The following is a 14,797-nucleotide window of genomic DNA, read 5'->3' on the forward strand; positions in this document are numbered from 1 at the left end:
TGGCCATGATGTGAGCCTGATAAGATGCAGTGTTTCACACAGATGAGGCTCACGGGGAAAACCTGGAGTCTGGACTTTGTCCTGGAGCCTCTGTGTCAGTGAGTATAAGGAAGTGGCTGTGCTCACACAAGCGCCACACTGTTTGTTTGTTGCTGCGATTGAACAGGAGCTTGGAAAAAAAGTCGAAACATGAAACTTTTAGCAGTGTTCTCGTGTTTGCTGGCAGGCTGCCTGGCGGAGAGGCCTCATCCATGCTGTAAGTAAATTAACACATGGCCACTGTTTTCATTTGTTCATTTCTCTCTGTGTTTCTGTGTGTGAAAATGTCAAATAATGCATGTGTACATCTTTACACAGCAAGTCCTCCTCTTATGACCGGAGCCCTCACTGTGGTCAGTGTTTGTTTTTTTTTGTGTTTTATAACCTGGATACACACATACTGCATAAACTCACTTATATAATGTGTCTCCAGTCCACACAGAATGAAAAGTTTTGGACCTATGCAAAATACTATTATGATGCAATGGGCAAGCGGATCCGAGTGAAGGAGATGGGCACTTATGAGAATAAGACCTTCACCTATGATGCTCTTCTGCTGTTCAGAGAGGTGAGGATATCATCGGGAGCAGTCTCACCTGCTCAGATGTGTACAGACCAAGAGAACGTAGCATTTTACTGGAGCAAAAGCACCAGAGAAGAAATTAAAACTTAATTTTAAAACGAATAAAAGCAAATTCTGATTCAGATAACTTCTACATCTTAATTATAGCTTCCAGTTCAACGGTGACTAATGTAATTTGCGCAGCTTAGCTGTAGTACATGTCTCACAGAAACTTTATTTGAATAAATATACTGGATATGGAAGGTGTAAATGTTATATATATTATTGTTTGTTTTTTTTACTTTGAGTTGCAATGACGTGACTGAAAAGTTCCTCTTAAATATCTGCAAATGAGGTTAACTCATACAAAATGTGTGTGTATTATGCTGAAGCTTATCGGGAATCAATCAATAGCGGAAGGACATGAAATAGAAGGACAAAAACTGGTTTTACCAAAAACATTCATTGGGACACACTTTCTACTACTTGACACTTAAAGCTGTAGAAGCTGTTTTTTACTTTGTTTTCTCTGCATACAACACACAGTTTCCCGTATCTGCTGGATGTCCAATAAAGTGATTGAGAAATACTGCATTGTCATTACAGCGCCAAAAACAAACAAAGGCTTTTGCATAATACTGTACGTTCTCAGTCACATCACATGACATGGCTTATATCTGTACAACTACTCTCTGAAACTTGAAAGCTAATTAATTCTTAATTCTTCCCTTTTTTTTTTTACATGTGTTGCAACTTTCACTCCTCAGGGTACCATGTATGAGATTAACAATGCAGACCGTACATGCAAGAAGAGGCCTCTGAAGGCAGAATTCCAGCCTCTGGCGGTTCCAAAAAATGCGTCTCTGCTGGCTCAGGCTGTGCTGGGCAGCTCGTCTGCACCTGGTGAGGGACTCCTGGTCAACACCTGGATGGGACACATGTCCAACAAAGGTGAAAGATGGTCCCGGCTGTGTTACCTGCCTCTTCATACATGCCACTTTATTTACACAGTCCTTTTTGGTCTTATATCTCTCTGTCCCTTGCAGGAATGTACATGATGACAGTCACTGAGTTTGGATGCATTCCTGTTGCCACGACATTTCAGACTGAACAGTTTGGATGGATGGTGACGAGGTATTGTGAGATGACATGAACAGTGTAAAACATAATTCAGGAAGCGGGCTAACATTTGGAAATATTTCAATGTCTTTTTTTTGCGTTCTCCAGCTACTTCAACAACGTCGCTGGGATTTCTGACCCGGGTCAACTCAACCCTCCAGGCTTCTGTCCAGATGAAGAGACAGATGACGGCCCAGGGGAGATAGCCAAGTTCCTCACTGTGTTCATGAAAAAGCAATAAGCGAACATGATTCAAATAATTGAGTGAACAAGAGTCATTTTCAATGTTTTTTTTTTAAATACAAAGGCACTTAAAACTGGTCTCTATTTGTCTATCTCCTCTCACATATACACTTTGTTTATCTTCATGTATTTCTTCATGTGTTACCTTCTGTCATCTAAAGTAATGTGTTTGCTAACGTGTGTTTCACCGCCCTCTACTGGTCAAGAAATAATGAAGCTTTGGAGCTGAAGGTCCAGTGAGTGACACACATCAATCTGCAGAATATTCTTTGACAACATGACCTAAATGTATCGTTTACTGCATCTAAAACATGACTAAATAAACAGGATATTTTGTCAAAATTGTCTTTATGGGAATTAAAGTCAAACTGTTCAGTGTTCAGAATCGACGAAGAAATGAAACAACGCGGCCAAACTTGACCGCATCACTCAACTGAAACAGAAGTAGCATGACATGTTGGTTTTATTCCAAAACAATCACACAACCTTTGAGCAGAAAGACTAAAAGAAATGAAGATCAACAATGAATATCTTTTTTTTTTATCAATTCCTCCTAAGATTTTTACTTTTAAATGTATTGCGAAATTTTACTTTAGAAATCATAGATTCTAAAGTAATCTGAGAATCTATACTAGATACAACATCTAGTATAGTCACAGAAGTTGTTTAGTCTGTGACTATACAATACAGAAAAAAGATTGAATATTGAAATATTATAAAATAGAATAGTGTATACATAGTGACTAACCAGATCCACATACTACAGCATGAGCTTATAGTATAAACACTGTAGAGGATGACACATGCCAGTTGTTTAGACATTATCTAAAGTCACTGAAGGTTTGGCTTTTACTTTGTTTGTCAAGGAAGAAACTATGACATGGAACGTTGAAAGTTTTGGCAAGGACAGGGAGAGACGGAGAATGACATGACAATTTCAGGCAAAATTCAGTGGTGTCACTGAAAGGAAATAAAAAAACTTGGCAATGGATGCAACCTCATCAGCTCCTATATAAAAGGAAATGGAAGCTATGAAGCAGCAGCATTGTCGCCTCCCTGTGCTGAACTTACACTGTAAACTGTCATCAGCCAGCATGAGAGTCCTGGTCCTGTGTGTGTTCCTGTCACTGGGCTGCCTCGCGCAGAGACCACAACCGTGCAGTGAGTACATCACACTCAATTACTCAAGTGGATGAGGTTGAATTTTGTTCTGATTGATGTTGTTGTTTCTGATTGTATCAGGAATATAATGTTATGATGATGAAAATGACAAGGGTTTAGCACAAATGCAAATGTTCTATATTTTGTCAGCGTCCCCATCACTGCTGACTGGAAACCTCGCCGTGGTGAGTCTTTAACTGCAACACCTAGTGCAGTAACAACATGGCAGTAGTGTGGCAATATGGAGTAATAACTAATATTACTATAATAATAAGGTATTGTGTCATTTCCATAACAATATCCAGGGAATAACTTGTGTTATTAGAGTAATGCCTTCATATGAAGATGTTTGTGAAACAAAATTAGTGTCGACTACGATAAAGTTGACATTTTTCATTGTTTTTACTTGGTGAATCATATTACTACAAAAAATATTACCGTTAGCACTACACTATGTATATTACATTACTATTATATCAATAGATTTGATCGTTTCCTTTCATCTAAAGTATTTTGCTGTATGATGCTTGATGGATAACGTTTGATTTGTGAGATGTAGTTTCAACATATATATATATATATATATATATGTATATATTGATTTAATACTATTCAGTGTATTTAATGTTTCTTTTAATTGAGCTTGAATTTATAAGCAACACATACAGTACATATACACTAATCATTCTCTGTTTGAAAAATGCCCTTATTTCAAAGTCCACCACAGACGAGAAGCTGCTGGTCTACGCCAAGTTCACCTATGATGCAGTGAGAGAACATATCCGCCTCACGGAGTTTGGGTACCACAATAATAAGACCTTCCATCTTGACCTGCTCTTTCTCTTCAAACAGGTAACAAAAACACAGTGGTTCTGTGAGGAAGATGTCAAATTTATAGGACAGTTTATCGTTTAATGCACTCCTATCCTGCAGGCTGTTGTGTATCACATTGACGACAAGACCCACACATGCATCAAGTTTCACCTGGACACGAAATTCCACCCTCTGGCCATCCCACAGAACGCTTCCCTGCTGGCACAGGTTGTGTTGGGCAGCTCCTCTGGCCCTGGACAGGGAGTCCTGGTCAACAGCTGGGTGGGAGGGCTCATGATTCTTGGGGAGCAAGGTAAAGTGAAATGAAACTACAGATTTAAGGAAGTCAGACAAGGAAATTTTACAAAGTCATGTAACACATGACTATCTGTGATTGTTCCTTTTGTTTTGTTTCTTCATGAACCCGATTGTCTGGTTGCGCCGCCTTTGACTTCCTCGTGATTCATTACACTTTCTGCAGCCAAGTACCTGAGCACATTCACCGAGTTCGGATGTATCCCCGTCAGCAATATGTTGCACACCAACACAAGTGGATGGCAGGTGACCAGGTCAGTGCCTCACATGAATACTTTCCCACCAGAGTCAGAGTCAGAGAAACTAAATTGATAGAGCTTCAAATCTACCACAGCACCTTTAAAGTAGATTTCATGCATTGATTTTCCTTTTATTATTTCCTGTTATTTCCTCCCGAGATCCCATGTTGCCAGCTTCTGCCCTCAAACCTCTAAACTGCTTAAACCTCTTGTCTTCAGCTTTTTCAACATTGTCATTGGACTCGCGGATCCACAGCGTCTCATCCCTCCACATTTCTGCGAGGACGCACGACTGGAGGACAAGGACCCTGTTACTTTCTTCAGTTTCTTTTAAAACGCAGGGCTGAAACGTACAGCACACTGTGATTGTGACGACTGTACACAACTCTCTTTCCAATGAATTATCAATGAATTTGGGTGTGGTAGCACGGGGGGGGGGGTCTACGTTATATGTATATAACGTAGACTATCATTTCACTCGTGGGTTAACACTATACAATAAGCAACTGATTGAATGTACTGATTAGTTCATAAAAATGCTGTAATAAACTGTATGTATGGCCAATACAACACAAAGTGCAGCAAAGGCTGATGGGAAACTATCTACAAATTTTCTGTATGCACCTCATTTACTGATTATCAGCACTTTCATTGTTTGTGTTCACAGGAAGCAACACATTAACCATGTGAAGAAAGAGTAGAATGAATGATTTCACCAACTTGAAATATGTTATTAATAAATAAATAATAAAACTGATTTCTCCACTACTAAGAGATTTTAATTTAAATGTGACTTCCTGGTGAATGAAAGCTCAAATCAACGTCTGGGATATGAAGAATACAAATGAAAAGCATGTCATTTCGTGACCCATAAAGGCAGCACATCAAAAAGAGAGCGGTGAATCCACCAGAAAAAGTAATTACTCAAGTTAAAAGGCCAGCAATACAGAAGGAAAACCAAATCCAGGATCTGCAACATCTTCCTCTGCGCTAATGCAATGAAGTGTGTCTGAAGGATGAGACCTGATCATGCAGGAGACCACACCGCTATACAACAAAATCACCCTGACAACTGTCACCCAGGGAAAAGGGAATGTGTCACCGAAATGTTAGCATCCTGACAAAATGTCTGTCCTGTTCTGCACATTGAAAACCAGCAGACACATAAACAAGTGCACTCATAGCTTATTATCAGTCATCAGGACTCATCCTCTGTGCCAAATATTATCGTGTTTACTTGTACAATTTGCAGGGTGTTCCCATTTGCTGCAGGTCATGATATCTTTAATCTTGTTTTTAATGTAACATACTGAGAGATGTTTTTTATGTTGATCAATATTCTTTTAGCCTGTTTATTTGTGTTTTGTTCACAACCTGCAAGTCCACTGAGCTTTTCCTCACTGCGACCTTCTGGATGACAGTCTGCAAGACAGACCACCAGGTGGCAGCAGATACAAAGCATGAGAGGGACTGTCACATGCTACTCCCAATGGTTTTGAAGGTCATACACTTAAACCTAAGTAAATGAGGGACAAGGAGAATTTCTATGTAGGGCAATGTGGGACGCCCGTTACCAGTAATAGGAAATAAGCTGTGGCTGCAGCTTTTTTTTTTGCAATTTCTTCCAGTATGTTGATCTGTATGACTCTCCTCCAACTGTATTTGAAAAAAGGTCTGTCAGAAAAGGCCAAAAACTCCACTACTTCACCCAGTTGTGAGTAGTTTCCCTGTTCTTTGTTGTAGCTCCATCATCTTTTCTTTGCTGTATTATCCATATTGTTTTCCTCCAAATCTATCGTAAAATCGATATAATTTGTGACTGACTAACTTTTCCACAAGAGGGAGACATCGCCCTGCATTTACTTTCAGAAAACCATCACACTAGAGCCAATTGAAATGCAGGGCATCGTCTCAACGTGTGGGATGCCGTAAAAAGGGAAGCAAATGCTGTGCGACACCTGGTCACCCTACTCACACACACTTCACCATCAGATTACAAGGTAATCATACTTTCAATGGCTGAACCTTTAATTTATAATGTATTACACTATAGATGCACATCATTTCTAATACTTTGACATTATCCACAAGTTGACAGTTATTGCTATACAACACAGCGAGGAGTCACTTGATAGCAGAAGTAATTAACACCTCGTAACTCCCCAACCTCCTGCACACCAACATCTGCTGCCATCAACCCTGCCTCCTGAGCCTCGGTCTCCAGCCACAGTAGCCTGGCATCAGGGTCTTCATCAGAGAACTGGAGCAGAGATCCCGAGCTCCGCAACACCTTCAGACACTGCTTCAGCATCAGGTTGGCCTTCCCTTTACCTTCCTTTGACCTCAACAAGGCATCTATGGTTCCTTTGTCAATAATCAGGTCCACGGTGCTCAAAGCATAGCGTTTGAGAAGATGTGTGCAGTCCAGCTCAAGAAACTCCAGCTGAGAGGAAGTGTTGTGCGGTTGAATGGCTTGAGCTTGAACGTGCTCCTGCATGAGTCGCACAGCTACAGGGGAAATGTCAACACAAGAGACAAGGACTGGTAGAGGAGAGTGTTGGTAGACACAAGGCCCCAAAGCTGAAGTGCCACAGCCCACGTCCAGAACCTGGAGCAGAGCGTCTGGATGAGACCGTGTCTGCAACAGGGGCATAATGAAGTCCCTCACAGACTCAAAACCAAAGAACCACTCAAAGTTTTTGAAGGTGTGCGTGCAGCTGCTGTTCTCGGTGTAGAAACGGTCCCAAGTGGCTTTTTTATCCATGTTCTCCATCAGCTCAGCTAAACACAAACACACACTGTGTTAAACACTGTAATACAACAAACCATGTTATCTGTTGATCATCACGCTAGCCTTTGTTTGAATCCAAACAGCTTAGCGAAACTCCTATGAAAACACTTTCATATTTTTCATTTGAACAAAACACAACTTCAAAATTAAGTAAGCAAACCAGCATTTTCAGCATCTTCATCACAGACCACAGTAATGTTTTTCTTACTAACAGAATCACTAAATCACAAAGTCATATGTCCAAAAATCACATCCATAACTCCAGTTTTGGTCTAATATTTCTGTTTCAAAATAAAGGAGGCCAAGAACCCTCATTATCCTCAACTTTCTCATATTAATTAGTACCTTTTGAAGATAACATGGTTCTGTCATACTGAGGTACCTTTCGTTTGCAAAATAGTCTTTTACATATATAGCACCTTTTAAAACTGAGTTACAGTGTAAGGAGCTTTACAACAAGCCATACAACGGAGGTAATAAACTAACTCAAGCAGTAAAAAGCGAAACGTGGACATGTGAAATGTAAAAACGTGTTACTATGTTAGAATTTTTTACAGTGACTGTGCTGTTCTTTTAAGATACACGTTGCTCGTGGAATAAATAAACGTAACTTTAATTAAACTTTCACAACAGCGTAGTATACATTAAAACAAATAAGGTACATTTTATTTTAAAACTACGGAAGCTGCATCATAGTACAAACAGTTGTAGCTAGCTGCTAGCTAGCTTGGTTAGCCATATGACACCTGCAGTAACAGCGACTTCAGTTCAAGTCTAAGCTCAAATTAGACAAAAACGTACACGTAAGAGAAGAAGAGTGACGCCGTACACAAGCTTTGACAACATCTACTCCTCTGCTCAACGTTGTCAAAGACTTGCAGAAAAGAGACATTGTTCCTCAAGGACTTTGCAGCGCGGTTTGATTTTGTCCGGCAGTAGAGTTCTCACTCTGTCTGTTTCCCGGTACCACACGTGGCGACTACAATCGGCGTCAGCATCTGCTGTTGTAGGCAAAGAGGATCTTTGATTACAAGGCGATGACGCGACGGTGCAGATGTAAACAAACAGTAGTCATGTGGCAACAGACTTTAGTCTAGCACATTTTGCTCATCGAAAATTTATGGCTTATTTTCAGTGTTTTAAATGACAGGTTTTACGGTTACGCCTTCTAGGTTTTAAGGCGTTTCAAAGCAGGTACAATATTTACTTTTATGCTGCGTTTTGTGTGTTTTTTGTGTCCTTTGTGGTGCCAGTCGTTGCAATTTGTTCTGCAGCTGTTGTAGCATTTTAGCCTAGTTAAAACCAACTTATGTATATCTAATATTTACTCATCCTAGTTAGAAAAAATAAATCACAGATTCCTTGAGATATAACAGATAAACTATCCTGTTATTCCAATATATCATTATTTCCTCAAAATTCATATCTACAGTTCATGATTTATACCTTTAGTTTCAATTGTAGGCATTAGTTTAAAACTGAGATATTTCAAGAAGACAGTAATGAAAAAAACAATTATTTGCCGCAGCCTTGAACTCAACATGACACGAAAGATATAAGATGTAAATCCCTTTAATAAAACTCAATGAAACGCAGTGTAACAAAGGAAAAGAATCCAACATAAAGCAAGTAGATAACATTTACAACCACAAAAAAAACCTGTACAACTCTAAATGCCTGGAGTAACTTCTATTTTTCAAAGGATTCTTTTTCATTAACCATTTGGTGATGACTGAGGGGAAACTCGGGGGCTTGGGTCGAACAGGGTAAGAGAGGCATGTAATGTAATTAAATTTTTTTTTTTTCAAATACATGAGTGTAATCTCATACACAGATGTACGCTTCCTCAGCATGGCTGTTGAAGTTTATTTTTAACCCACTGCTCTCGCGTTCAGCAGGAGGAGGATGACTGTGGGGCTGTGGCCAGGAGTGTTATTTGTACAAGATGTCATAATGGCCAGGTCTGTAGAGGAGGAAAATTCGAGGGTCGCCGCCTTCAGGGAAGACGTGGTGATTGACTGTTCCACCCTCTCCTCTGTCCATGTACTCCACCAGGATCGATATGTCCAGGGCCTGGGCTAAGGCGATGATGTGAATGTGGTCACTTTCTTTAGACATTGGCTCTACCTCCTAGGTAAAGACAAAAAAGAAGCATATGGTTTTAACTGGAAATGTAATAGTTAATACAATACATTGAATTCCAAAGAATACGTGACATACATTCTTTGATATTTATAGCTGAGTCTTGTGATAAAAAGTGAAGAAAAAGCCCCACCTGCTGACAGAACTCCTTCACAGAGCGTCCTCCCTCTATGAAATGCTGGAAGAAGCCATGCTCTCGCTGCAGGTAGCCTGAGGTGAGCAGCCGTAAGTAAACGACCACATAGTCTGACACATTCTGGTCATTGAAGGAGTTCAGCAGCTCTTGCAGACTTGGCTGCTTCTCACACAGTTCGATCAAGTCCATGAACTTTGAGGAGAGACATTATGTGTGTCATCAGAATGGCAACAAATTAACAGTGTTTTTTTGTTTTGTTTTTTGCAAAAGATCCAACACTTTATCCAAAAGAAGTATTTCACCAGAATAAACATTAATGGAAATTAGTTTTAAATCCTCAAGACTTAAATTCACAATAACATAATACTTAATATCAGGCATTTAGGTTTATCAGTTAGCAAAAATAAATAATTTAAAAAACTTACAGTGTTGTGAAAGTCTTCAATGGTAAACTCAGTGAAGCCTTCATTAACCAGGTCCAGTTTACTTTTTGATGCAACTGCTTTGAACCTCAAGAGACAATCAAAACATTTGAACATTAAAGCATCTGTGGTGCTTTTTAAACCCTTTTTTCCATTAAAGACGCACGGCACACATTTTACTTTTTCATCCATAACATCAGAGAAAGCTGAAACGGCATAAATACAGTACTGTATTTGAGATTTGAAAGTCACTCCTGAAAGGATTTTATGGTACCATGCAATTCAGTCACTGGAACTTTTCAGCAAATTTGATCAATCATCACAATTTCTTAGGCTTTTTAACAGTCAAAGCAGTGGTTCCCACATAAATACACTAAACCATACACATGTATAGTAATATTAACACATATGCAACATCAGTGAAAGTGGCATGTTGTTTCCTGTTTCCAATAAAATGTGAAAGCTTTGTACAAAAAATACAAATACCCTTTCTACAAAATCAAATAATTTTGGAAATTTGAACACTTTCATTGCAAAAAAGAATTATCATAAGACATACCCCCAGTGAACTCACGCTATGAAGCCACTGTTTCAAAACACTTGTCATGATTTGGCTGGATCAGACTTGTTGCAAAAAAAACATATAACAGCGCCATAAACCCAACCTATCAAAAGGCACCATTGTAAATCCCGATTAACAGAACTACGAGCTGTTTTGAAATTCTGCTCTGGGAAAGACTGCAACGTTGACAGACAGACATACTGATCACTATCACTCTGTGCCTGCTAAAACCCTGGGGGGACCGATATCCACTCAGGACCCAGAAGACAAAACTGTGCCATAAAAGATTTAATAGTTCAGGATGACAGTGGTGTGGATTTCAGCCTAGAGGCCACACGTTTCTGCAGTCCAAACATTAACCACTCTGACACTCACTTCTGTAGTTCTTTGCTGTCATCTAGCAGGGACTCGAGATGTGCGAAACCGAAGGCTCTGTAGAAACAGTTCCCATCTGGTCGCGTCTTACGAATGTACGAGTAATTTTTGTATAGGTCCTGCATCAAAACACAAAGACTTCCATACTGTAAAAAAATGTAGTGCACGCAGAATTATTTGTGTCTTTGGAGAAAATGAAGCCCTGGACTGTGTGGGAAATGATGCGGGTGCAGTAACCTGATAGGGGGTTGTATGATTTGACTGACCTTGATCTTGAGCTGATAAACTATGTCCTCCTCGGCATACTCCTTCTGCAGCACTGACAAATTCTGTCTGTCAGATACTAAAGGGTTACTGTTGGCTATCTAGACGCACACAAAGAAAATTTGAATTAATACACACGCTTTGTACACACAGTGCTTACAATGTTGTCCTTATCAGCCATGCTTATTATCTGCAGGGGTGATGATCATGACCTAGTTACACAAGTTTTATATTCAAGTAGTATCCAGTTATGATTCGAACCTGATAACTGGTATTGTACACTTTTAACAGTGCTCTAATCCCCTCTTGTTTGTGTAGGTCCATGAAAAAAAAAAAGACAAATAGAGGAGATTGGCAGACATTTATATAGTAAATGTTTTTACTTTAAATACCACTGAGGAGAACAATACTGTATATCGACTGCAAGCTGCACCCATTTCACTGAACATTCACAAGTAATTATTATTTCTGACCGAAAAACTGTTCCTCATTCTGTTGGTGTTGGATTTTAGTGCCCTGAACCATTTACCGGATGGCAGTGGCTAAATGTTGTGTGTTGTGTTGCTGGCTTTCTTCCTCAGACTGCTGGTATAAATGGTGTGATTCACAGGGTCCCGATTTGATATCAATATTTCATTTTGTCATACAAAATTAAGCATGGTTATGAAATAAATTTTTATTATATAAAAATATTAATGTTTTCATTTTTAATTTGACCACACAACAATTAACATTCAGACATGAACCACAAAACCCTGTTCAAGTTTAAAATATCATGCCTGGAAGTGCACTGATAATTTGATTAAGTAACATGAGGTCCAGCAGGTGCAGTGAGCAAAAGCTTTGACTGCATCCATGACCTATTTGCTCATTGGAAGATGACAACACTGATGTCATGTTGTTATGTAGGGAAAATTGAACCAAATTCTGATGTTATTTCTTACCTCTTGCTGAATTCTGTCCTGTTGAGCAATTATGGCCTCATCATACGCAAGGCAGTTCACTCCTGTAAGAACAAAGGGTCAAATTAGGCGAAAGAATTAAATGTTCACAAAGCAGACTGAAGGGCCAATATGGCAGAGCTCGTGCGAAGCCAGTGTTTATGACAGCATACAACACACTGTTGCAAAATAACAAGGAAAAGTATAGTTGCAACACTTTATCAATAATTAATTGCAAAACTTTGTTGTTAATTAATTTGAGTTCTGTGATTTCAGCTTTCACCAATTTCCTCACACTTTATGTATCAAACAACTAATCAATTCATCAATAAGTAATCAATCATTAATCGCTTAATAAATTAATCATGAATTAACTATTCCTTACTATCAATTAACAGGTATTAGATCTTTTTAATAATTAAAACAAGCTTTCTGATTTTACAGCTTCTTAAATGTGAAATATTTGATAAAAAAATCATTAAAACTTAATGACTTTCGCTTGTGGATAAAACAAGACATCCGAGAACATCATCATTTCCAGGTTTCGGAAACACAAATCAACACTTTTCAACATTTTCTGACCTTTTATGGACAAAATACTCAAGAAAATAATCCATAGATTTATTATGACAATAATTCTTAGTTGCAGCCCAAGTGAAAAGCATTGTTGCATACCCTGTGCCCAACACTGTAAATACCCCAATGAGATAATACTAATCATAATTTACACCATGTGATAATGAATGATTAGTTACTCCTGAATAAGTTGTATATCATGTATGCAGGTATGATTATACTATATATTATATAATTTTCTGAACTGAACGTTCCCATCTATATAAGTTTTAGGTGAAGAGGTGCAACTAACAATTATTTCCATAATGGATTTACCTGTCAATTATTTTCTCTATTTCTTTTTTATACGGAGCAAAGAATCCAGAGAACATTCACATTTAACGTGCTGAAAAATTAGATAACATGGCGATAACATGACGAATCAGTTTTCAAAAACAGTTGATTTATTAAGCTACGTTGGCTATAGTCAGTTTGAATTTATATGCAATATAATGTTCTGATTTATATGCACAAATACAGACACAGCTTCCACTTATACAATCACACAGGATGACAAGGGCTTTGAGGTGAATGAAACTATGGGTGTATGTGTACATAAAATCAACCCTGTTTTTCCTACAAGCCAGGAAAGAAGTACCTACAACCTAACGAAAACAGCTGGAATATCTTGACCTCAAATACAGACACTAATATGCACACTGGAAATTAATCTGTTTCTCTAAAACAGACTATACTGGGTAACTCGTTTGTGCACACGTCCAAGTCCCAGCGTTCACGGGGTTATACAAACGAGGTGCAGGAACATCTTGTACAGAAAGGTCGCACCTTCCACTACACTTAAACAACTGTTATTACTAGTATTTTACGTAAATAAATTTACAGAATCTTGTTTATCAGCCTGTTCTTGTGTATTGTATTTGTGTCATTTTTAATTTCTTGTTCGTGGTTGCTGAATCCACTCCACTCAGACACAGTAATACTATCGAAAATAATACGTGCTAGCTTAAAATCCATCAAATAAAGACAATAAAGCATCAACGAGGGTAAACATACGTTGCCTTTAAGACAAAAAAACAGACGCATTTTATGGTTAACGTGAAGAAGTTACCAGCTACCGTTGCTCAGCTGAACGTGGCTAGCTCGACCTATGCGAGAAAAAAACAATTTGTTGACACGGTGAATAACGTTGTTTTAACGACCAAAATGCGGCGTCCCGTCTTCTACATTATTGTCACAGTTCCAACATGCCCTTATGTTAAATTCTCGGGGACTGTCACTATTAGTTGCTGTGTCAGGAACTTAACAAGCGCTTTTTTCTTTGTGTAGCAACGGCAGCTAGCTAATGTTAGCCAACAAGCCCTGGCCTCAATCTCCCCATCCTCGCTGCATATGTTGTCACTCTTAAACCAGGACGGAACAGCGGCTCCGACACCCGACAAACACTTGTGTGGACACGGTCAGCAATATCACGGGAAATGACCGCGCTCTTTGTTGGACAATTTCTATTGTAACGGTTTCCCTCACCCTCCATCTCTCCCTGTGAAGTTTCCTGTTGCTCCTCCGCCATCTTAGCTGTCGAGGTCTGTTTCCTCCTACTGCGTGACTTCATCGTTACACACTTCCGGTGGGTTTTATTTTGTTGTTTTATTTTTATTTTATGTCTCTCTTAATTTACTGCGTAACCGCACAATTGTTCGCTTGATAGGCTTCGAACTTTGCAGATGATTTACTAACGGCACCAAAGTACAGTTTGGAAATTATTTTGTACTTCAGAGGAATTTAAAAATATACTCTGTGCTATGGATGTACCAACTTTTTTTTATACATCAAAGGAATTTAACTACACTTTGGTGCCCCGAGTGTAATACAGTATAAACCAGAAATATAAATCTCACTTCATTATTACACAAAATGTCACAATGGATAGTTTAGAGCTTCAAAATCTATCTTTGATTTCTCATTTTCTAATCAATGTGTACACAGTATGGTTACCACAGTCTACCTACAAGTAAGTTATGCACCTAATAACAAGGGGTTAGAGGGGGTCATCCCTTGCATTTTTGACTGGCAGTTGAGAAAATTATACCAAATCTTTTC

At 38.8% G+C, this 14,797-nt stretch overlaps 2 protein-coding genes and 1 pseudogene across 2 annotated transcripts; 1 reads left to right on the plus strand and 2 right to left on the minus strand.

Annotated features, from left to right (window-relative positions):
• Positions 1-87: 87 nt before the first annotated feature.
• On the plus strand, positions 88-5,195 carry LOC122766039 (annotated as a pseudogene).
• A 1,303-nt stretch (positions 5,196-6,498) lies between these two features.
• On the minus strand, positions 6,499-8,773 carry cskmt (citrate synthase lysine methyltransferase). Its single transcript, XM_044021512.1, has 2 exons — positions 8,084-8,773; positions 6,499-7,272 (listed from the first exon to the last, which is right to left on the minus strand). Exons 1-2 carry the CDS (start codon positions 8,172-8,174, stop codon positions 6,596-6,598), a joined length of 768 nt encoding a protein of 255 aa, XP_043877447.1. The 5' UTR covers positions 8,175-8,773; the 3' UTR covers positions 6,499-6,595.
• A 65-nt stretch (positions 8,774-8,838) lies between these two features.
• Positions 8,839-14,306, minus strand: otub1b (OTU deubiquitinase, ubiquitin aldehyde binding 1b). The gene is made up of 7 exons (XM_044021511.1): positions 14,225-14,306; positions 12,128-12,189; positions 11,186-11,284; positions 10,920-11,038; positions 9,986-10,070; positions 9,558-9,752; positions 8,839-9,412 (listed from the first exon to the last, which is right to left on the minus strand). The coding sequence occupies exons 1-7, from the start codon at positions 14,265-14,267 to the stop codon at positions 9,215-9,217; spliced, it is 801 nt and encodes a 266-aa protein (XP_043877446.1). The 5' UTR covers positions 14,268-14,306; the 3' UTR covers positions 8,839-9,214.
• Positions 14,307-14,797: the final 491 nt, after the last annotated feature.

Source organism: Solea senegalensis, linkage group LG3 (assembly GCF_019176455.1).
Source record: "Solea senegalensis isolate Sse05_10M linkage group LG3, IFAPA_SoseM_1, whole genome shotgun sequence".
In the NCBI taxonomy this organism is placed as follows: domain Eukaryota; kingdom Metazoa; phylum Chordata; class Actinopteri; order Pleuronectiformes; family Soleidae; genus Solea; species Solea senegalensis.